Source organism: Acartia tonsa, chromosome 5 (assembly GCF_053477335.1).
Source record: "Acartia tonsa isolate MP-2025a chromosome 5, ASM5347733v1, whole genome shotgun sequence".
Classification (NCBI taxonomy): domain Eukaryota; kingdom Metazoa; phylum Arthropoda; class Copepoda; order Calanoida; family Acartiidae; genus Acartia; species Acartia tonsa.
In genome coordinates, this window is record NC_137264.1 from 44,051,493 (window position 1) to 44,076,422 (window position 24,930).

The 24,930-nt window shown below is 31.8% G+C and overlaps 1 protein-coding gene across 5 annotated transcripts in view; it reads left to right on the forward strand.

Annotated features, from left to right (window-relative positions):
• The window catches only part of LOC145319607 (uncharacterized), a 142,187-nt gene that overhangs the window by 86,352 nt on the left and 30,905 nt on the right, over nucleotides 1–24,930 (forward strand). For all 5 annotated transcript variants that reach the window (XR_013879964.1, XM_080161838.1, XM_080161840.1 and 2 more), the window contains 24 exons: nucleotides 110–185; nucleotides 749–856; nucleotides 3,975–4,073; nucleotides 6,013–6,124; nucleotides 6,495–6,559; nucleotides 7,562–7,700; nucleotides 10,292–10,437; nucleotides 11,145–11,192; nucleotides 13,058–13,197; nucleotides 13,599–13,678; nucleotides 13,888–13,985; nucleotides 14,357–14,432; nucleotides 14,951–15,300; nucleotides 15,689–15,820; nucleotides 16,949–17,210; nucleotides 17,919–18,014; nucleotides 18,453–18,544; nucleotides 19,025–19,096; nucleotides 19,984–20,122; nucleotides 20,412–20,574; nucleotides 20,754–20,803; nucleotides 21,208–21,330; nucleotides 21,678–21,747; nucleotides 22,124–22,258. Coding sequence is in view for 4 of the 5 variants with exons in the window: in XM_080161838.1 (XP_080017964.1) it covers nucleotides 110–185; nucleotides 749–856; nucleotides 3,975–4,073; nucleotides 6,013–6,124; nucleotides 6,495–6,559; nucleotides 7,562–7,700; nucleotides 10,292–10,437; nucleotides 11,145–11,192; nucleotides 13,058–13,197; nucleotides 13,599–13,678; nucleotides 13,888–13,985; nucleotides 14,357–14,432; nucleotides 14,951–15,300; nucleotides 15,689–15,820; nucleotides 16,949–17,210; nucleotides 17,919–18,014; nucleotides 18,453–18,544; nucleotides 19,025–19,096; nucleotides 19,984–20,122; nucleotides 20,412–20,574; nucleotides 20,754–20,803; nucleotides 21,208–21,330; nucleotides 21,678–21,747; nucleotides 22,124–22,258 (2,871 nt within the window). In the remaining variant the exon portion in view is untranslated. The remainder of the gene's footprint in view (nucleotides 1–109; nucleotides 186–748; nucleotides 857–3,974; nucleotides 4,074–6,012; nucleotides 6,125–6,494; nucleotides 6,560–7,561; nucleotides 7,701–10,291; nucleotides 10,438–11,144; nucleotides 11,193–13,057; nucleotides 13,198–13,598; nucleotides 13,679–13,887; nucleotides 13,986–14,356; nucleotides 14,433–14,950; nucleotides 15,301–15,688; nucleotides 15,821–16,948; nucleotides 17,211–17,918; nucleotides 18,015–18,452; nucleotides 18,545–19,024; nucleotides 19,097–19,983; nucleotides 20,123–20,411; nucleotides 20,575–20,753; nucleotides 20,804–21,207; nucleotides 21,331–21,677; nucleotides 21,748–22,123; nucleotides 22,259–24,930) is intronic.

Consider the following 24,930-nt stretch of genomic DNA (forward strand, 5'->3'; position numbering starts at 1 on the left):
GGTGCTACTCTCTATTTAACATATAAAGTTTTTGCGGCTAACAAACACGGGTTAGTTGTCATATGCGGATAACTAAACCTCTGCCTTTTGTTTAAGATGATTTTTTTAGGCTCTTGCTTGAAGAAATCTGTGGATAAAGGAGAAAAGGCACTAGAATTTGTTCCAACAAATCTTCATTTGCAAAGGTAAAGATTTAATTTTTTTACAAGGACATTTATTTCCATAGAAAACGAATTGCAATTAAACATGAATTTAGCGAACTGCATATTTTTTCCTGTTCAATGCATTGCAATGGTTTAAACTACATCTACAATGCTTACTTCCATTATTTATCATTTTCTACAAAAAACGTTAAGAGGTTCACTACTCCAAGTGCCCAAACTCGTTAAATTCACTTAATTCAACTATCCCTTTTTTAAAATGTAAGAATTAGTCGTTTAATGGCTGTCTTTTTACTTTAGTAGAGCATTTAAAACGAACTGGTGCTGTTTTTGTCTTTTTACACGTTTGAGCCATAAAAAAAACATATCTTATATTATATATACACCCTTAAACTACGGAATCTATATGTATTTTACCCCAATTCCATTCAATAATCAGGTGGGGGGGGGGGGGGGTAAAGATTATGTCATGAATTTAAAAGCGTTCTCTAAAATTTTAAACTTAGTTAATTATATATCAAGAAGAGATTATTCTATTTTCCATTGTGCTATCCCTGTATCTCTGCAAACATCCATGTTATATTTAGGTTGTGGGTGGAGAGCAGCTCCCTGAGAAAGATGGAATATTATGATATCCACACTGTCGGGGCTTTCACAGCATTTGCACAAAAGTCTAAATCTGAAGGTCTCATGAGGTAAGTCTTTTTTTGCCATTTATTAAACAATAACATTCTGTTTTTAAACATTAGAATAATACAAGTAAAGGCTTGGTCCTTATCAAGCACTGAATCTCCCTTCCTTATTTTTAAAATAAATTCAAAATAAGGGGGGGGATTCTTAAGTTTTATAAAAATATCATTTATGATATAGTTAATTGTTAAAATTGTGCTTTTAGTTAGCATTTCAAGAATATTTCTTATCAACGCTTTTAATTAAATTTTAAAAAAAGTTTAACAAATAAGTTTGTTTGACGCAAGTTAGTTCACTTGTACTCTCATATCCTAATTAAAAAGTACCGCAATAGTTAGTTTTAATTAGGCTAAATCTCAATTAATTTGCTAAAATAATTTTGACAAGAACTACGACACTCAAAAATGCGAAGCTCATAAATTCACAATTATAACCATAGTTATATTTAGTAAACAATCATTCAGCATCTATTCTTTTTATATCTTTTCCAATGTTAAATAAATGTTTCTCAAATCCTGATTCTTAGGTTTATAGAAGTGGCGTATACAGAAATTTGCCAGAAGGGAGGGGTTAGAACCTTGAGGGGGAAAATAGGGAAGCAAGTTTCTCCAAGGGGTGGGTTTGAGGAGGTTGTCAATTACATTAAATCCAACCCCCCCCCCCCCCCCCTCCCTAGCATGGAAAATATATATTACTTCCCATTATTTGTAATTTATTTCATGATTAAAAGTGAGGGGGGGGGGGCACCAGTGCTGAACAGGCAACTTATGTAAAAGCACCTTCTTTTCTAGAGAAAAACTATAAGTAAATATACAAGAAAAAGATCTTATTGCGCGTGTTTATCTTATTGAAATCCAAAAACTTTAAAAACAGGATTAAAAATTTAAACCGCTTGCAAGAAAAGCGCGGGTTTGTTTATTATTGAAATAGGTTTTGCCTTCCAGTTATTACTTTACCATAAATATGTTTAAACAATTTACATTTTATGTAAATATTGAAATAAAAATACTAAAAGAAATTTTTATCAAAAGTTATAAGAGATATTTCAGGAAAGATATAACAGCGTAGGTAGTGTTATGTTATTATAATAGAAAAAATATAGAAGTATATAAATTCTCACATCTGCGATCGTTGCTCAACACGTAGCGCAACTGCTAGTCGCCGGAAAGGTGATAGGTTCGAATCTCGGGCCGACACCGCGTCATAACTAAAGACGTTAAAATGGTTCCTACTGCTGCTATGTCTAGTGCGCGACATAAATTGTAAGGGTAGGGGGAATGTATTGGCCCATAAACAGGCGCAACTCATTACCATGCACAGTTAGGACTTCTCAGACAAAGGTCGTGCAATTAAAGAGTTGGTTGTCCGATGGATGTTACTTGACCTAATATCCTTGGGTGTTTGAGTATCGCATCTTATTTCACGGTGATGATGCTCTGGATTCTCTAAATAATCACTTAAATCCCGCCCTTACGAGGTAATGGTAAATACAAATTTTTATCGTTAATTTTGGCATGTTCGATAGACTATAAAAGTTTTAAAGATTTTTAATCAATATAATAGATTTGAAATCTGCATAAAATTTTAAGGATTTTTTATAAAATTCGTTTTTTATATAATTCATTATTTAAAGGCGCAAATACGATTTAAGTTAATAAATTTTGACCAATAGGATAGCTGGATTGGAAACTACCTACGCTCTAATTGGTTGAATGATGTACGTCACTTAAGCTTCTCCAATCAGAGCGCAGATAGTTTTCAATCCACCAATCACAGATCTCAAAATTATTTAACTTAATTTGTATTTGCGCCTTTAAATAAAGAATTATATAAAAAAACTAATTTTATAAAAAATCCTTAAAATTTTATGCAGATTTCAAATCTATTATATTGATTAAAAATCTTTAAAACTTTTATAGTCTAATGTTCGAAGCATCTCTAAAACCAAGTCCTAAAAATGTAAGAATGTCTTTAAGCAGTATACAGTTCTGACACTCTACAAGTTTGTTTTCTTGTAGTCTTATTTTAGGGCATCGCTTTTATAGATAGAAGTATATTGTCATCCTTGTTCTTATTAAACCTACGTTTCAGTTCATGAGGGGGAACTAAAAAAAACTGGATGTGAGTGGGAAATAAAAGTTTGAATGTATTTTTCTTATTGATTTTGTAGATGTCTCCAATTGTTTTCCTTGTTAACACAGTTGCTAAAAGTTGCACTATCCCTTCAGGGAAATTTCGCAAGTTTTAAGAACCTCTCCTTTTTATTAGTAAAGCTACTCTTTAAGTAAACCTGTCTGTCGGTAAAGCCACACCTCTCTTTCTGTCTCTCTACCATTCTCTTTTTTTGCGTTAGCTTTATTATTCTATCTACATTTACAAATGTCAGGCTTTTCTTTTTAAAAGGTTGGCTCCTATTGATAACTTATCCTTGTTACTCTCCAAGCTTTTCAAAGAATTTATCTAAAGTTGCACTTTTCCGTTCTGAAAGCTTAAGCTTGTTAACAAGAGTTACTAAAATCTGAAGCTTCCCTTTTATTTAACTCAGAACCTTCCGTAAAAAATGCAGTAAAATATACTCAAAGAAGACCTTTTTAAATAGATTGGAAATTGATCAACAAAAAAAAGTTTAGAATCCAATTTAAAGTTTCTAGAAAATATGTCGGAAACAAGCTTAGAAATTTATTTAGAAATTGTCTTTTTATAGTAATATTTACGTTTAAGTTCTTACATAATTTTATGAGTATTAGTCGTTTTATAAGTATTTTTTTCCTATCAGTAGGTATTATAAGATAGTTGGCCTTAAATAATTGAAAGGTGTAAATTTTAATCAATTTCCCTCAAAGTGCCTTTTCGACCACATAAACACCTTCCCCTTATTTATTATTTCGTTTGTTTGCTTATTATTTTATGCAAGGTTGGGTTAGGTTAAATCAGATACTTGGAAGCCCTGTAGTAGATTCTAGAGATAGGATCTCCAGTAAGGGGTCAGGCAGTCGAGATTAAAATAAGCAACCGTCCATTTTTTTGTGTATTTGAAATATAGGGAGATTTTAGAGCTCGATGCGTACTTTAAGGGAAACCACAATTTTTTCTCAAAAAACTAATGTTGTTCGAACTGTTTAGGATGCTGAAAGAGCTAAAATCCCCGCAGAAGAACTCTACAGCCTGGTGTACACTTTCTGATCAACTACAGCTGGCGGAAGATACATTAGCTGCTGTCAGGTAGAGATTTCAATCTAAAGGGATAAGACAATGACCGATAAATTTATGAACATCCCTAATAATGTTACACAAAATTTAACCTTCTGTAGATTACAATTAGTGGTTGAAACGTGTGAACATTCATCTTAATGAAACAACCAATCAAAATTCACTGAAGTCCACAAAGTTTTTAAGTCTTGGAATAAGGAAACGTTATTATAAAACTTTGGGGACTAGTGTAATAAACAGCCCATTGACCTATCTCTCTCTCTATAGATTTAAATACAAGATAAAGATAACATCAAGAAGAGTAACATAATTATCTTTACTCGTGGGTGGAATTTTTATATTATAACTTTTTCACTATTCAAATGACTGTTAACTAAAAATATTGTGTTATTATTTACTAACTAGCGGTTGCGTCGCTAGCATCTTTCCTTTGGCTTTTTATTTTAAAGAGTATAGAATAGCATAAGCATTGCCTACACAATCCCAATGCTTAAATCTTAAAACCATACCGGGAATTTTTTAAAGCTTCTCTGAAATGGATAACTTAATCGGTTCAGTAGTAATCACAATCTATAGCTACAGTCAAAAAACCTTATTTCTCTATATTATTTATTTAACTAGCGGAACAGAAAATAGCCTAAAACCATCCCAAGGCTTATGATGAATATATAAGACATATCTTGGCTATAAAGTAGCTTTGCTACTAAAATTGTTAACATATACTACAAAGGTCGTACTTGAAAGTAATACCGTAGTAATGGAATAAATAAATGGCTCATTTAAACATTCACATGCATACAATAATACCACTTTATAATACAATTTATATAATATACATTTTAGCCAGAACTTAAGAGGATAGTATGCCGTTTATTTTCCTAAACTATCATATTTTTTTTTGATAAAAAAGTGCAATCAAAACTGTCCATAAGAAGTGTAGCTGAATAGAAATTATAAATAAAAATTTGATAATTATAATGCCAGGTAGACAATCGAACGTCTATACAAAGCATAGTTGTTTAGTAGCTGTGCTTCCCTTTGTTTTATGTGAATTGACAAACATTCTTATTTAATAACAGAGTATCTTATTTGTATGTTAGTAAAAATTTCCGGTGCGCTTCGCACACCACCCTAAAAAAATAATATGTACAACTTTTTCAAAGCTAACAAATAAAAATTGAAGATTGTCCTTTTAAGCTGAGTTGAGGACCATTCTAACTTTTCTATTTGAATTTTAGATCCATTAATCTCGGCTGCGTCATTTAAAACACATTAGCTTTGTAGATAGGTATGTCAAGGGATACAGGGATAGGGAATACAACAATAAGTTTCAAGCTAAAGAATGATAGAACGGATTTAGAATCAATTTCATTTCATTATCCCATCTCTCTGATGCTGGGTTTAAAATAATAAAATTCATTTAAAGAAAAAGAGAAAATCACTTTCAGTTCTAATCTAACATTTGTAGCTGAAAAATTAATTTCGAAACTCATTTTAAATTATAGTTTTTATCTAAAACTGAAAGAACTAAAGTTATTAAAATTTTCGATATGTTAGATAATCAAATCTTTGAAAAGAAAAACTTAGATCTTTTTTCTTGTATACTTCTGTATAGTAGGTAGAACGAAGTATATTTTATGAAATTAAATGTGGATTAGGTGCAATGTTGTAGGCAATTTATATATCTTTGCGACTAATAAATGTCTGTATGTCTGTATTCTAATAAAATGTTGAATTTAGAGGATTTAACTAAAGCTATTAATTCTTATGCTTTGGAAAAAATCTTTTATACCTACAGCAAAGTTTAACATTCTTAGATTTTTATGCTTCTTTCTAGACGATAGTTGGGAGTTTCTGGTAAAATTAAAAAATTGTTTTAGGTGTAATTATAATATTTCTGTTACCATCACAATTTGAATAACCTATTATTATTTATTATATTTATATTTAGACGTGTAAGGCGGGAGGTGGTTGACTGTATGAGGCTACTCATGAAACTAGCCAAGGAGAAGCAGGGTGCTGGCATGTTTCATCTAGTTGAGACTATGCTCAAGAAAACAAAGGTAAGGATTTTAAAAGCGCGCCAAAGTTTTGGCGGGAAGATTGTTATGTTGTGCGCCAAATATTTTGAAATGGCGGGAAATTAGCTTAATATAAAATATCCTTGTAATAAATTACAGGATCTATGTGTGTCTGTCTGTGTTTGTGTACCAAAGGATCTCGCTAACCGCTTAGCTCATATGGTTCTTCTTTACAGGGTAGCTTCTCACCAGTTCTTGGGCGGTTTATAACTATTTTCAGGGAGGGTACCACCAACCACCCTCCCAAGAGAAATCTCAAAAATAAGTAGGCCTCTAGGGGCGTAACCGCTAGTGTTAGATAATTGAATAAAGTAATTTTTAAAACAAATTAACTACCTATGTTAATATTTAGGTTTTATGCTCTATTTCTGACACAATGCTGGTGGAACAATGCTTTGCATACTTAGAAACTAACAGGTAAAAGCAAAGAAATGGGAATAAAAATAGTAAGGAGATTAACCGTATCAAAGGTTTTGAACATATTTTATTAAGACGAAGGAAATATTTAAACAATTAGTGGGCATTCCCATCTATTTCTTGTATCTTAAATCAATAGGGATCTATATTCGAAGGGGTTAGAAAAATAGCTTGAAACCATCCCAAGGCTTAAATCTGAAAGCATTAAACCATCTCGAGACCTATCTGAAGCTTACCTGAAATAGATAGTTCAATCTGTTGAGTAGTTGAAGAAATCTGAAGATTCAAATAAAAGAGCTTAGCAACTTTTTTTTAATAGCTATTAACAAACCCAAAAAATATCAAATCCTATCATCTTAATGCAAATTTAAATAATAAAGCTTTAGAAATTTGAATTTTGAATTTCCAAAAAATGTAATATAAGATATTTTCAAGTGTTGTTTGACATTTTTGTGTGTGGCCGTGTCCCTCCCCGTATTCAACAAGAATATTGAAAACAACCTATTCAAATTTACATAACAGAATATTTTCATATTTTAAATATCATGTTTTTAAATTCTTATATTGACACTTTTTCATTTGTGCTAAGGGTGTACTACATATAAACAAAAAACTTACCCCAACCCCCCCCCCCCCCTCCCCAACCCCTTCCTATGTTTTCATTTGATTCAAAATAAGTTAAATCTTGTGCCTTCTTAAATTTAAAAGTTAATTATCACACCTATAGACCATTCGTGGCTCTACCTTCTTTGTAATTTTAGCTGCTGATCTGGGTTGATTTAGGCTTACTTTTGTGTGGTGACAATTCCAAATGAGAAATACGACTTGGTTTAATTTATTTTAACCAATGGCGTGCACAGTGATTCAACACGTGGGTGTGAAACCGTTAGGGGTAGACAAAAGGGGAAGGAATGCCTTCCAATATCATTTTTTAGAGGTTGTTAACACTACTCTACACCAACCTTGTGCTTTTAACAAAAAAATCATACTTTTTTTGCTTAGGGTGACGGTACGTCCGGAAAAGGACGAGTTTTCTGACAGTGTGGCAGAGTTTATGCACAGAAACAAACTTAAAATTGACCTTCAGTTCAGACCAACATTCGGATCTTTACAAACTCCCAACACTGAATTTATTTCTAAGGTAACTTATTAGTGGTGCTTAACAAAAAAGACAACGGATAGCTGAACATTAACATTTATAGAAAAAGTGCTCTGTTATTTTGGTTTTAAAAAATAGAGTATTCTTCGCACCTTTGAAATCATAATTTTCAAAACAAATCATTATCATATCTTGTCAAATAAATGAATGTTCTAATTTCTTATCATTTCTAATTTGCTTGAATAAAATTATTTGTTTTCTTAAATATTCCGAATAAATATTATAGTATAAATCTATTCATTTTAATAAAGCAAAAAATATTACTATTTATGTCTATCATTTGTAAAAACAAATTCAAATTCTGTGTAAAAAATTGACTTTGCAGCAAAAAATGTGTTTTTATACCAGGGATGGGATAGCGAGACTTAAAATGATTTAGTAAATGAGTAAAAAGAAATAAAACTGACTTTCCTCCACCAAAAATGATGTTAGTGAGTGGGAAGGTTAAATCAAAAGAATAAAAAAGTAATGTTTGAATAAGCGCAGCAATCCTTATATAAAAGTAACAGGATTTCTGTCTGTGTGTGTACCAAATGATCTCGCTATCCACTGAGCCGATATGGTTCTCCTTTTTACAATGTAGCTTCTAATAGGTCCTGGGTAGGTTTATAACTATTTTTTTGGGAGGGTAACACCATTCTACTCCTGTGCCCCTAGAGGCCTCGAGAGCATATGATCATGCCGATTCTCATACTCTTTTTTTTTTATTTAATAAGTTTTATAAATAATCCAAATACAGTCCATTCACCATGCAAAAGCGTGTATTTTATGCAGTTTTGTCACGAATAGTTTGCATAAAATTTAATGTGAATATTTTACAATATTCTCGGCATTCAATTTGTTATATTGGAGCCTTTCAAAGCTTCCTGCCTTCTCTACATGTGGAAATGTAATTCAGTCAAAAATATGTTATTAACAATACGCTAAACGTAGATCCGGAAATGATTTAAGGTTTGTTAGAACCGTCTTATCTCTTTCAAACTGAACTGGTTAAGGTTCCTATAACAATATAGTATACTATAAGAAGCATCCATATGTCCTTGATTTAAATAAATTTCTAATGATTTTACATTAAAAATATTTCTTATTTTTAGTCCCTTTTTTATCCTTTACACTTATTTCTCAACCCCTGTATATTAGAAAACTTATATTTGTAGTCAAATAAAATGAGGTTTATACATCTGTTGTAAAATAAAACAAACTTTTAGGATAAATGTATCTTTGTAAGCAAAGCAAATAAATTAATCCACTTTGGTACAATAGGATTACAACTAGTGACTAAAAAACCTAATTTTTTGGTCATTATTTTTTTATTTACTAAAAATAATTTTTTTGTGTGGAAAATTTTATATTTTTATGTGTTAACATATTGTTGAAATTATGGTCATAAGTTTGATTTTAAAAAGAATAGTATAATACAACAGTAACGAAATAGATAAATGTATTTTTATGCTTATATTATAGCTATGGAGTTGCATCGCTATAGGAAGACAAATAATATAGTTGATTATTAAACCAGAGTCCGCACGTTCATTTAAATAATGCTGATTTTTAAGTTTTGACACTCTACAAGTGTTCATGTTCGTTTTTTTCTACCGTATGATTTCAGAGCTTCGCTTTAATGGATGTTGTCTTTCTTGTTTTCAGTTTTAACATTTCTACATATGTTGAAAAGTGAATTATATTTTAAATATTTCTTTGTTTTGAGAAAATATATAGGTATTCAACAAACTTAATACAATATGCTGGCATAATTTATTGATTTTATTACAAAACAAAGTCACGGCTTTAAACTTTAATCTTAATTTTATTTATTCATATCTAGAAGTGTCCTTTGAATTTTTTTTTATAGCATAATAAGCGAAGCATCTCAATCAATATTTTTTTGTGTCCATATCAATTAATCCGTAATTTAGTAATGTTTGGATATATTTTTTTTCAGACTTCTAAATAATGTTTAATATATTTGTTGTTATTCTATTTTTGTTAATGTTCGTTTATTTAAGCGTCTGATTTGTTAATCTTTGCTTCTATGGATAATGTCGTCCTTGTTTACAAATATTCTATTTTGCATTGAAATAAATTACATAGATCATAACATTAAGTAGTAAGATTTTCTATAGTTTGCTTGATTTGTGTAAGTTTAACTTCGGTAAAGCATTTAATAACATTTTTAAAATTTTCATGAAATATTCAGCCTAGAACTTTTATAGTAAAGTATTTTGTTTTTCGATTGAAAATATTTTTAGTAGCGAAGCTTCTTTTCAATTTATTTTGTCTGTCTGTTCTTCCGTAAAGATATCAGGTGGTTAAAGTACTGTTTTTTAAGGGAAAATAAGCAATAGATAGAGCATCCTATATACATGGTCCGTCAGTCTGTCGGGCATGCTACAAAAGTCATTAATATATTGTTATGTAAAGGTTTCGTGATTATTTATCTCTTCCTTTCCCACTTTTTAATGACAATTTACCTTTGCTACTTTTGGAGGTTATCGTCCTTATCAATATATTTATTTTTTTCAAAAGAACAGACGAACATTTTTAACATTTATTATGATTTTTTGTTGTTTTAGGAGCTGCGGACACCAGATCCTGAATTTTTCAGCCCTAGCGGTGACCCAACCAGGTCCGACTACTGGCGCGGCTACTCAGCGTTTACCAGCGGCTATCAGTCTGTTGACCGGCTCAGCGATATTGACGAGTTTGAAGAATCTTTTAGGTAAGACAAAAGCCAAATATTTAGGTAGAAAATTGGCTCATGGAAAGAAAACGAAGTAGCGGGTCTCGTCGTATTTTTATAGTAGCTTTTGATAGGTTGTTTTAGGTTAGGTTAGGTAAATGATAATGATTGCTCGCAGGGTTAGAGCATTCCGCTAGAAATAGGAGAAGATACGACGAAACCCGCGACTTCGTTTTCTTTCCATGAATCAGAAAATAAAACATAGTGATATAATTTTTTACACCCATCTGCTCTTTAACATCATTTTTGTTCTTCACATACCTATGGATGTTGGCATTCTTGTTTTATTATTTTATTTACTAAGCTTGCAAATTTTATCTCTGCGTATGCTTGCTGGGTAAATTAATTCTGCAATAATGTGTTCTAACATTGCGTCTAAATATATTAAAATAGCCAAGAAATAAGGATAGGAAATGGATGGTAAATTGACTTACTTCTTTTTTTAATTGTTAATCTCTGCTTTCTTTAACACCCTACCTCCTGCGAGGGGTCCAGCCCATGCGATGCTAACGCGTATTCAACCTAACCTAATCTGACCTAAAGTTCTAAATAAAAAAAACTTATTTTCAATACTTTTTAAAATAACTAGGGGAGGTATTATTGCTCAACGGTACTTTCAACTTTGTGTGAAAGCGTTTTTTACCTGTTTAAAGGTATTTTGAAACTACATATATTTAATATTGCAGGTATATGAGCATTGAGGATAAAACCAGACATTACTACACACTTTGCAGGTTAATATTTTTAGAATAGCGCAGCTACTTTTAAATTGGTTGTGTCTGATAGTCCGTCAGTCTGTACGTCTAATTACTTGCAGTAGTTATTATGGATTGAGGATAAAACCAGACATTACTACACACTTTGCAGGTTAATATTTTTAAGTAGCGCAGCCACTTTTAAATTGATTGTGTCTGATAGTCCGTCAGTCTGTACGTCTAATTACTTGCAGTAGATCATATGGATTGAGGATAAAACCAGACATTACTACACACTTTGCAGGTTAATATTTTTAAAGTAGCGCAGCTACTTTTCAGTTGTTGCTGTCAGTCCGTCTAATCACTTGCTGTAGTAAATATGGCATGGTGGAAGTATCACAGGTTCAACAATAATGTGGTGTGCTGAATTTTTGTATTTATACATATGTGTCTTACTATATATTACTGTATGTAAAAACTCTTACTAAAAAGATTTGTCCTTGTTTAATATTTTTAAAGCATACTCTGACGAGTTACATGTAAACATACGGACAACCCTAGTTTAAGACTAGCTTTAGCCTCGATCTGCTATTAAAAATTTTTCAATTTATATATAATTCTCAATATTCAATTTATAATTCTCCACTGTCATGAAAGTACTTATTAATGTTTTGGCGAAGCAACTTTTTGCGGCGTGCCATAACTTTCGTTACGAGTATGATATTACTAAATCATCAGAATCGCAAATTATACCGACACAAATCAACTGGAGTTTTCTCTCATAGTGCCTAGCGCGACAGGACTCCTTTTGACCTATATTTGAAATGGTTGTAAATTCTCTATTTGCTTTACCCTGCAGGACTACCATGTGCTCAATATAACCTAACATAACTTAGCCTAAGGTAACAATTAACACAATAAAAGAACTACCCAGTCTAATTTTCTATGTATTAAAAAAAAGGGGAGGGGGTGCGGTTCTGTGCTTAAATAAGTACTTTTAGTTAAACTGCCAATTTTTCCTTTTTCTTTTCTTCACTCTTACCCAAAATCATCCATTTATTAGCTGTTGTGTTTTTGCTTATATTAAAAACTTAAGACAATAAGCGGCAGGGATAGAACACTTTTGTTGAAAGAATAATGAAGAAAAGATCATGGAATCCCATTAACTTAGAGACTTGGGAACATCAGATAAACTCAACTTTTTTTCTGCAACTTTCCATCAGTTTTATTTGTGCAGAAAATACTTAGTGAGAATGATAAAAACCTTGCCAGTTAAACAAACAAAAATACATTAGTATAGAAAATTGCTGCCATATTGTAGTGTTTTACTTTTAAGTAACACTAGCGGCTTTGCCCCAAGAGGTTTGATCAAACTAATTTTTAGTATTTTAGATTTAAAAGAAAATTTGAAGAAAAAAAAATTTTAGGGGGGAGGAAATTTTTTTTATATATTTTTTTTTTTTTGGGGGGGGGGGTAAGTCAACCCCACTATTTTAATTTTAGTTTTAAAAAGGAAAAACAAATTTTGGGGGGGATATTTTTTTATTTTTGTGGGGGTTGAAGGTGTCCCAACCCCCAAGAAAATAGTTATAAACCTTCCCGGGGCCTATGAGAAGCTACCCTGTAAAAGAGAACCCGATCGGGTCAGCGGTTAGCGAGATCCTTCGCTACAAACAAACAGACAAACAAACAGACAGACATCGTTCTACTTTGTATTATAGATGACCTATTGGAACAGAAAGACAGACGCACACATACTTACTGGTATTCAACCTACTTAAAAAAACAAATTTAGTTCAAGCATTTAAAACTAAAAATGGCCTAAAACCAATCCAGAATATATTTAAAAGTAAAATATTCTAAAAAAATACTATTACTTTACATAATAGGATTGTCATTTTCAGGGACGCAACCCCGCACTACACGCCCAACCCCACCCCGACACAGGGAACGCCTGTGCACGCGGCATCCGCGCACAACAGCGCTGATAACTCCGAAAGAGTTATTCCAGTTGAAGTTGCCAAATCTGAAACTGTTTTCTCAGGTAAAGTTTTTATACAGGTTTTACATGTAAAAATTAGCTTAAAATAACACAAGATAAATTTCCATATTGGTTTCTATTTTAAGTAATTATTTGATTACTTAATGAGGAATACCCAAGCGATCTAAAGGTATAATACAATGACCGATAAATTGATGTACATTCCCATTGATGATACACAAAATTTCTTCTTCTGTAGATTACAATTATTGGCTGAAACGCTTAGATACTCAACATAATGAATCAACCAATCAAAATTGAAGTAAAGAACCCAGAGTTGTTAAGCAAACGAATAAGAAAACGTTATTTAATACTAGTGTAATAAACATTCCATTGTCCCCTACCTTCCTGAAAATGTACCCAATCTTTGTATCCAAAAACTAAACAAGAACACAATTTTGCAGAGAACGACAGTGCATTAGATGACGAGGATAAAACTGATACAAGCAGCCATCAACTCTCAGATGATGACGGAGAAAATCAGGTAGACCATCAACATTTCGATAAAAAAGTTTATTTGGTAAGCTTTTAATGCGTACATAAATAATTTTAAGGTTATAGGGAATTCGAATTGACAGAATATCATGTACACACGTCACAATTGCGCAGAAGAAGTTATAATTCAGGCGGGAAATATTTTACAATGGCGGTAAACTTAAATGCGCGGAAAAGTTTTAGTGATACTTTTTTCAGGATTATGATTTTGATGAGAATGTATATCATAATGACGACGGGGAAGAAGAAGGAGATACTAATGGTGGTGATGGTGGCAATAAGCAACTTAATAAACAAGGAATAATTATATTTGGAAATAAGAGACAATCAACTCATTATATCTCATTATTTAAGGTTTTTTTTTGTCTGTAGCTAAAGATTTCAATGACAACCGAACCAATAGAGTTCGTCATTTTAAGTAAGCTTCTTATAGGTCCCTGGATGGTTTTAGGCATTTTTATCTAAGTTTGTTTTATGCTATTTTCTTAATTTTCTTTACTCTTTCGAATACAGATCTCCTAGATGCTAGGAACGCAGGTGCCAGTGTGAGGTAACATAGCAATTTTAAAAATTCAACTGTTTAATTTGTGTTACTTATCACCAGAATGCAGATTTATTTACATTGAATTGTGGCTTAAGCAGAATCCAAATATAAAGAATCACTATTAGATGAGGATCAAGAGGATTCTGAAAATATTGAAGAAGACGAATCTACTCCTCATGCTCCTGAGGATCTTTCAAAGGTAAAACATTAAGAATATTTGTCATTAAGTTCTTCATTAAAGGGGTAGTTCCATGAAATGCATTTAAACTTGAATTTTGTGAACTGCACATATTTTTTCTTATTTAATGGCTGAAACTACATATATATGGCATATATTTGAAAGGATTTCATTTTTTTACCATGTAGTTTTAAAAATATGACTTGAAAATCGTATTCTTGTGATATATGCAATTTATATTGCTGGCTTATTTTCAAAAAATATATTTCATGCCTTTGTCTTAAAACTCTGAGCTTACATTATAGTTACAGACGTAATAAATTGTACCTAATGCTTCTATGTAGATGAGTGACATTAGCAAAAGGATTATGAGGAGAGGAATGTCTCGATCCATTAACAGACACTACCCTTGAACATGTGTAGTTATGCCTTTAAGCCATATATTATAGTATAAGCAACGGGTTGGTTCTATACTTAATATGTTAAAATAATCATTGATTTAGCCAATTGAAATGTTACTAAATAATTAATTAATTTAGACACAGAGTCCCTGTTCTACAACCAAATCAAGAATCTTGTCATTTGAAGATGGTGGAGAAACAATTCCTGGTGAACTTAACATTAATCAAGATGATGATATTATTATTGTAACTGAAACTGACACAGACAAAGTTGACGCTAAAACAACTGAAATAAAATCTAATACCATTGAATCAAAAGAAGTTGAAAAGGGCAAGGAAGCAAGCATTGAAGGTGACAAGGCTTATGTTGGTGGCAATAAAGTAGATGCTGTGACAACTGTCGTAGCTGGCAAGGGTGATGCAGAGAATGGTGATCAGAAGGCGGACAATGGGATCACAAGTGATAATGAAGCTAGCTCCCACTACAGGTTCTTATTATAATTTTACTTAAAATTGCCGAAGAAGCGAGAAAAACTTCTGTCCTTTGACATAATTTCAATTTATGTAATATCACATTTTATAGTACAAGCACATGACAATTATTAAGTATGAAATTCAGTTTACGTACATGAAATCATTCTTGTGATTTCCCTCAAAGAAACCAGTAGATCACATTTCCCCTCCCCCCCCCCCTCCTCTTATATTGAAAAACTTTGTCAATTTAGGTTAGATTTAACCCCCTCCCCTCCATCCGTATTTTCAATCTATTTTAAAAAAGGAGGAGGGAGGGGGATTAGTGCTCGATGGGAACATTGAGGGAATTTTCTTTGCAATTATTTTCACAGACCATAACCATTATAATTATTGTTTGAACAGGAGTGGAGATGAGCCAGAGCCAATTGACCTGACCCATCTGAACGTGGAGGCCAGCATGATGAGTCTGGCCAGCAAGATTAGGGTACTCTGCGGCAAGGCTAACAGCCCTACTCTCTCAAATAGGACATTCAGGTAACATCATCAGAGGGAATGATTCATATTCAGCAATTTATTTGAAATAAGTTACTATTTTTTTTATGTTCGTTGATATGCGCAGGTAGGGAATAATGGACTGAAAATTACGGTGGTACACAAAGTTTTAAAACACGTTGACTAAAAAACTTTGGGTACTTTTATTGATTTATTATTTTTTTTGTTCCAGTTTATCTACTAATAAAAAATGTACATCAATTTATCTTTGATTGTCTTATCCCTTAAGATCCCTGGGAAATATTAATGAAATGGATATATTGAAATACAGCAATATTTATTTTGGCTATTGACAGGCAAATTTAATTTCAACAAAAGAGTGATATAATTAAAATATTCTACTTTCAGTTGTTAAACTATGATTATCGAAAATTTATCCTGAGAATTATGTTGGAATAATAAGAATTTGTACATTAGGGCGGGTCCATATCGGAATTAGACAAAGAGGGGATATGCAACAGATAAAATTAACCTTAAAAACATTTCTGACCGAAAAAGAATTTTCAAAAATTGAGTTTTGGAACGCGACCACTAAAAAATATATTTCATTACTTATTAATATGCAAAGACGAAATTCAAAAAATTTTTTGAATCAGAACTATGGCTTCATGGTGCTCCCTGGAAAGGCATTGAGGAGCTGAATCAGGAACTTTTGTCCGTTTCAGAATATCTCGTTCCTAGCCTTAGAAATCACTAAAAAAACACAATTTTTTAAAGGTTTATTGAGAATTGTCTAATTTGTATAGGTTTTTTTTAGATTTTCTCAGGCTAGGAACAAGATTTTTTGAAACGGTCAAAAGTTCCTGATTCTACTCCTCAATGCCTTTCCTGGGAGCACCATGAAGCCATAGTTCTGATTCAAAAAAAATTGGACTCCCTTTTACAAATAGCTATACAATTGAATGTCTGGTCGTCAGCGGTTTTAAGACTTAGGATAAATTTTAAATCATCAAGAGGTGTATTATACTCATACAAATCATTTGCAAATCCCCGCTTTGGCCTCAGAAAAAAAATGTCCAAAGTCGACCAACCCTATTGTACATAGTTTTCCATAACAACATGGTTTTTCAAAAAGTTTAAGTGTAGAATTTTTAATGTTATTGAATTTAGATTTAGAGAGTTGGATAGTATGAAGAAGAACGGACTAGCCTCCATAGCGGAAAGCAAGGGAGACTCAACACCCAAAGAAAATATAACAAATAACAAACTATGTGATAACAACAGCAGCAATATTAATTCAGCAGACAAAGAACCAAGTCTAGAACCAGCATCCACAACCCCAGAATCAGATTCGAATACGGATTCTGGATTCAAAATCCCAGATGTGCCAAAGCCGTCGCCGAATGAAGAAATTGAGGATTGGGCCGGTGAGGTAAGTTTCAAACCATTTTTGAGGATTAAATTTCTGTAAACGTAGCAACTTTTCAAAAAATAATATTAAATGAAATGACTTAAAATTTTACAACAAATAAACTTAATCAAAACAGAAGTAATATGAAATATAGTTAGTTTTTTACAGGCTTCTTAAACATTCACAATAAAATTAAACAGGCCATGTTATATGGCAATGGCGCTTTTGTTATTTTATCAACATTTAAATAATGCTTTTTGTTTGTTGATTTTAACTCCTTAAATAAATTTACTTTTCTTCATTATAATAGAGCTGAATCGTTGATTATTAATAAATTTTCAAAGGGGGGGGGGCGAAAGTGACACTTTTTGAAACCAAAACTAAAAGTCAAAGGAACTCAACTAAAAAAAGAGTTACAGGTCTGACATTTTGCATGGCAGTTGCTTTATAGGGGTACAATATGGAAATGTGAAGAAACGGCGGCGCAACCGCCGAAAACCGCCGAGAAAAGGCAACAAAAATTACGGCGGGAAACGGCGGTTTTCGGCGGTTGCGCCGCCGTTTCTTCACAGTTCCATATTGTACCCCTATAAAGCAACTGCCATGCAAAATCTCAGACCTGTAACCCTTTTTTTAGTTGAGTTCCTTTGTTGACTCTTAGTTTTGGTTTCAAAAAGTGTCACTTTCGCCCCCCCCCTTTGTTTTTATTATTAGTGGATTATTTTTAAGGTTCGTCCAAGTATGAGAAAATTACGCCAAGGAATGGACAGTCTCCTTAAAACATCCAGATTAGTCTGCTCCGTTCTTAGGCTCAAGCAAGTCAAGGTAAAAAGTGTAAATCAATCACGGTTATAGGGAATAGGGATTTGACAATGGATCTTGAATTCATTTTTTTGAAGTCTTTGACTTTGGATACTAGTACAAAGCCAACTTTTTGTTTTATTTTGGCTACTTTAAAGACTTTGGACATAGAATGCCGTTTAAAAGTTTTTCTCTAAGCAGACGAAGATTAATGAACAATATATGAACACAAGTTTGATAAAATAAGAATATTTATTTTAATGTCAAACAATAATCGCCCAACAGAAATTTGTTGAAATTTTTCTTTTTTAAAGATTTTTGTATTTAGATAAAACAACGTTTTCTTTCTGTTATTACTAGTGACTTCAGTCCCAGCCTGTAAGAGCTTCGCTCAAATGTATGATGGGAAATCCCCACCCCCTCGACCCCCCATATATAGATATTAATTTTATATAATTATAGGAGGCAGTGAATTTAACCCATGAAATCAAATACAGAAGAGATGTTTGTTTCAGCCAAGCTTTAACTTCATTAGTCTCTGCTCTTATGTCGAGGTGAGTTCAATTTTACATCTACTAACTTCACAACATGTTCTGTAATAAAAAAAGTGAATTATAAAGAACCGAAACTATTTTTGCTTAAAAAAACAAGTTGTAATCTTAAATACCTAAGTAATTAAGCTACTCTGCAATTTTAGTTTATCCACTAATTTAAAAAAGTTATAGTACTTTGATTTAGCATTAATGATATACTATCTTGGACAATGAAGAAACGGTGGCAGAACCTTCGCTGTTTTTACAGTTCCACACTTTACTTTATTCAGTAAAACTACGCCAAATCCCAGTGTTACAACTCGTTTTTATTTGTTTTTTTTAGTACATTGCATTAACTCAAATGAAAAAAAATTATAAAACAATAGTATATAAAGTTGAAATATATACTAAACCACGTATTGATTTATTGACACCACCTGCCCGTTATTGACTTTTTTCAATAGGCATTTAAAATTCTTTACCCAATCCTTATATTTTCAGGTTATGGTGTCGTGCCCCAGATACACATTTTATCCGAATGCTCATAGAACTCGGACCACTTGTATACTTTGAAGGAAACTTATTCTCTTTTAACGGTGTTTTTACAACACATAAAAAATATCTTCTATTGTGGGAGAAAAAATGTTTATCAATGTACCAAAAATACAGGGAGAATATAAAAAGAGTAATATAAAAAGTAAAATGAATTAAATTTCCAATTTCTATATGGTCACTCTACTACAGATGTTGATTGTTAACTATTTGCAGTTGAATAAAAAGCTAGCAGCTGCAGCAGTTGAAATGTAAGCATTAAGCTGCTAATTTTTTTGTAGTCAAGACATCAGATTGTACAAAAAAAAGTGCGACTTGGTTAAGAATTGCTAGCGAATTCGTACACTCAAAAAAAATCTTTCCCCTTATTCACTACCCAAAAAAAATACACCTTATGGCAAAATCCTGTGCACGCCACTGCATTCGTAATGGCTCAAAAATTGGCGTCAAACTGCTGTATTGGCTAACTATAACATTTAACTGAAACGGCTCAAAATTAAGTGAATAGACACAATAGAAAATAAATAAAAATCTGTGTTTTTGTTTGTGAGTATTGAAGTTGTCTCCTTAGTCCTCTTTATGTTTATGGGTAAAGTTTTAGAATATATAAAGAGATTCAAGTCACATTCTGCACCCTGCATCACAACCACGGATAAAGGGATAAGGAATTGGGCCAATATTGTCACTTTCGAGGCTCAGATTAATCGTAATATATGTTACTATTTATTTCTTTTTATTGAATTAAAACCGGTTATTATATGTGAATGGGAAACATATCTTTTATATGTTTTGATTTTTAATTTTTGCTACATGACTGACAAACCGACATACCATGTAAGTCATATAAAGTGAATTAAAATGTAGCTATATTTAAAAAAAAAGATAAAGAATAAGTTCTGAATGCCTGCAGGATTACTATCTTTACATGGTGAAGATGTGACCATACTCAATGATATGATAGTTGCTGTGGAAGATCTTAGATCTGTTGAATTTACTTTGGTCTTGGTTGAGAGAAGAGCAAAGGGAAAGCAATCCTCTTCAAAAAAGGTATTTACTTTAAAATTTAAAATTTATTTGAAATATATTCTTAAATTAATTTTACAGCCCTTACCTTTTTCGCCAGACAATAACCCATCTTCTACAAAAGGCATTTATCTTTAAGAACTGCATATTCTAATAATGCATAGAAAAATTAATTTGGCCTCAATAATTATATTATAACACAAGAAGAGAGACGATTTTTTATGTATCCTATTCCTCACCCTGATTTTAAACAACCTATTGGATTCTACAGAATAGATTGAATCGGAACATTAATATTGATTATTTTTATTAGATTGGTCATATGACAAGCAGCAACACGTGTACAAGCAACCAATGTAATGCGGCAGCGTGCGCTCAAAATGGCGGGAACCCTTGCTCCCATGCGCACATGCCGCTGATTAGCGTATCAAGTTTTCCTCTGCCCAGGGTCACTGGCTCAAGAAATAGTTTGAAAGGTAATACATTATTTTAATTAAATTAGTTTTTTAGGCTTTAAGGTTTTTGATTTTTTTTTGTATCTTTGGACTTTCTATTTCAAGATTTTGAATTTGAAGTTTCAAATTATGCTCAAATTAAATTACATACATACTACATATACCTATTTTTTTAAGATTAAAATGATGTATTTTTTTAGTTTTACTTCCTGTACCTGACTGGGTGTACACTCAGATTCCTATTCTCCAGGTATATATTCTTTTGTAGAGGGGAGGGGGAGGTACTCAGGGCGTTTGAGTGGTTCACTATTTAATTAAGGGATTATCAAAAATTTCTAAGCTACGGTTAGTAGTACCTCTTGTTCTTTGTAGGGAGGGAGAGGACATTAAACTGGTACCCAAAGTTTTATAATAAGCCTTATTTATTCTTAGGCTCTTTGGTTACATTAATTGATTTTCAATTGGTTGGTTCCTATCTAGTAGTTTTTAAACTTTTCAACCAATAATTTTTTTATCTATTTTTGTTTGCTGATGTACATTAATTTATCGCCCATTGACTTATCCCTTAACAACTATATATTTCTTGCCTCCCTTCAGTTGTATCTCATCCCCATACTTATAACATATTATAACTTGAGTTCTATATGATATTAGGTGAAGAATATGAGATTCACGATAACCCCAGTGTTATTCAACGTGGGTATCAACGAGAAAGCAACCATTGCAGAGAAACTTGGGCACACGGCACCACAAGATAGAAACAATTCTGACAATTTTAGGAAATTACTTCGGATGATTTTTATTTTTTTACTTCTTATGGGAAATTTGGCTTATCTTTGTCGTTATTCAATGAATTTTATAATTATTATTTTTGCTAAAAAGAATAGGTAGAAAAATGAATAACACTGTGCAAGTTTTTTAGTATTATTGTTTCTCCTTCATTTTTTCGATTTATTTGTTGCAATTCTAATTAAGGAAGAAACTTTCAGCTTTATTTTCATTTGAGAAGCATGGATAGGATCAAACATTTGATGTTTTAATTTAATTAGAATTTTATAATATTTGTTCAAATGAAAGTATAAAACATAGTTGATTATAAAAATCCTCCAACAAATATTTGGTACAGGATTCTTACAGATTATATTAGAAGATACAAAAAGTTCAAAGCTACTTATGAAGTAGAAACTAAGACAAGTAAGAAATTTTGTATTATTAGCATAGCTACTCTATAAATCTCTACAAGAATAAATTTTTATTTACTTAGTTGTAGAAAATACATCTAAATTTTTGTGTTTAGACCAGAAGTAGAGTGGGAAAAATTTTTGGTACTTTTATTTAATCTTAATTGTTTAGTTAAAACTAGTAGTGATCAAACTTATAAACCAATAATTTCAATCTATAGAAGTGGTAATATTTTTTATTATCATCAAGTATGTTTATCAATTTACCGGCCATTGCCATATCCCTTAAAATCAAATTAGATTCCATCTAAGTAGTAAGAAGACTGCTCTTCTAGTATTTTAATTTGATTTTCAAAATTTTCCTGATTTTAAATATGTTTGTTTTGTAGGGCGTGGTAGTAGACTGGGAGAGAACCACCATCTTGAGGACCTGGTCTCCATACTGCGCAACGAGGTCAACAGCCACAAGGGCAAGAACGTGGACATCCTCAACCTCGTAGCTCAGATTTCATACATTCTCGGAGGTCCGTTTATTCATATTATCAAATTATTTACTTTGTGGATCTTAAAGAAAAAGGCGATCGACGATAAATTGATGTACATCACCAATGATGATAAACAAATTTTCCTCATTTTAGGTTAAAATTATTGGTTAAGGGCGGGATTCTCCTGCGATTTTAAGTGACTATCTAGAGAATCCAGAGCATCATCATGGGATGCGATACTCTTAACACCCAAGGATATTAGGTTAAGTAACATCCATCAGACAACCAACCATGTGATTGCACGAACTTTGTCTGAGAAGTCCTAACTGTGCATGGTAGTGAGTTACGCCTGTTTATGGGCCAATACATTCCCCCTACCCTTACAATTAATGTTGCGCACCAGACATAGCAGCAGTAGGAACCATTTTTAAAGTCTTTAGTTATGACGCGGTGTCGGCCCGAGATTCGAACCTATCACATCCCCGGCGACGAGCGGATGCGCTACGTGTTGAGCCACAATCGCGGGTTATTTGTTAAGATACTGATAGATAAACCAAAAAAATCAGGATCTGATTATATTCCCCAAAGTTTTTAACCCAACAAATAAGAGAGCGTAACTTTGGGTTAGATAAAAATGGTGAACATAAAACTGAGTTTAATTAATGAATGTTACAAATAAAAGTCTACCAAATGATTTTTTTTCTTTACTTAGGGGCCTTAAGATAGATATACTACTTTCATATTATGAGACATTGATGTCTAATTAAATTAAATCAATTGAGGGAAAAGGGGTTAAATAACAATATAACCCATCTCGTGGACACTGTGCCGACTTTCAATTAGGTCTTTGAATATCAGCCAAAGGCGTCGTAAATTATAACAGTCAAATCTCTACAAAATAGCAGGAAGCAATTTACTAGCAGACTTAGATGTCCTCAACACTGGATCTGGGTAGTTATCTGGATTTTATGTATATCTATGCCTAAACATTTACTGATATCCCCAGAAAATATTTTTTAGACTGCTTTGTAGCTACTTGACTAAGTACAAAAAAATTAATCAGAACTTATTATCAATAGCCCTGGAAAAAAGTCTTCCTTAACCTTGAGTGCATAAAATGATACCTAAGCTAGAGTGAGAAAGTATTAATACACCAGTGCAGTCAGTATGAATTGCAGTACCTCCAGATTAGGTTCTGTTTGGGTACAGAAACCTAACTATAGATAAATAGAGAAAATAATGCAAAATATTAATCCCCAAATTTTAATTCTTGAAATTAAGTATTTTGTCTCCGTCAAAATTCAGTTATCTTGAAAAATTAATTAGAAATGGCAAATTGTAGGCTTCTAGGAAATAAACTTATTGTATTAAAATATTTGGCCCCTTTGATTTCAATTAAACCAATAAGGTTACAAACCAAGTATTATGCCTCCCTAAAGTCACACTTTTTTTCTGTTCTTTTCTTACATAATGGTGCTTTTAGAGAAGTATAATAATTTTGTATTTATAGTCAGGTTTATGTACTCTAAAACTACCCAATCCAGAGGCACACTAGGGTGTATGTGCAAGAATAAAAGTAATATAAATGGTTGGACCTATCAATTATCCATTGCACTGCTACTGCAATCTTATTTTCTCATTACAGTTAGATTTATACTTTATTTGTGTTAAGAAGCTCTTTCTAGATCCAATATTGCATTAAATCTGATTGGTCAAGTAGTTTACCCTTTTCAATGAAAATAATTTACTTTCATATTATAGTTGCCTTTTGTGGTCATGTTGACTATCCTGTAATTTAAAGTAGTAAACTTTTTTTGTCGATATGTTTCTCCTTTACAGTGAATCTTCTATTATGTCAAGGGAAAGTTTTAAAACAATTTGGAGGAGAGTATCTCCACCCTCCTGTAACACTTTTTAAATTAAAAGTAATAAAATTTAAGTATTAAAATTGTAGATAATTGTTGTGAATTAAATAAAACTTAATCTCTATGACGTAAATAATAGATATTACCACACTTGTAAAAATGTGATGTATTATTATAATATTTTGTATTTGTGGAGTTAGATTATAACCATTAAATAGATTACACTGAAATATAATATAGAAGAAAATCATTTTTGTTACCTTCATTAGCGGACTTTATTACAGATTGGCAACCCCATCGGTCAAGAATCAAGGAAAATTTCTTTTGGATTTGGTAAATTTTTGATTTTTTTTCAAAATTTTTTAGTCGGATGAATGGTAACTTTTAATTAAATTAAATCTAAGTTATAATTTCAAAAGATATCTAATTAATTGTGAATAAAATTTGTGAATAAAAATCTAATTCCTTTTTTTAAACGATAATATTGTCTGATAAAGGCAAAAAGATAATACAAATAAAGTTTTGTCTACTAAAAATAGAGGCAAAAAGATAAAATTTAGTTACGGTAAATATACAAAAAAGATAATTTGGTCTGATAAGGACTAAAAGATAGTAAAAACAAAGTTTGTCTACTAAAATAGGGGGCAACAAAAATTAAATTTATGCTCCATTACGTTCTAAGGTTGATAATCAACATTTTTGAACTAGTTATTATTAAATTTGATGTAAAAAAGAAAACCTTTAATCAATCAATAAATCAAGATAATAATTTTTATGTTTATGAAGCAAATTTCTCATTTAAAATTGGGGAAAATTTGAAAATTATATATTATGCAGTTAAAAGAT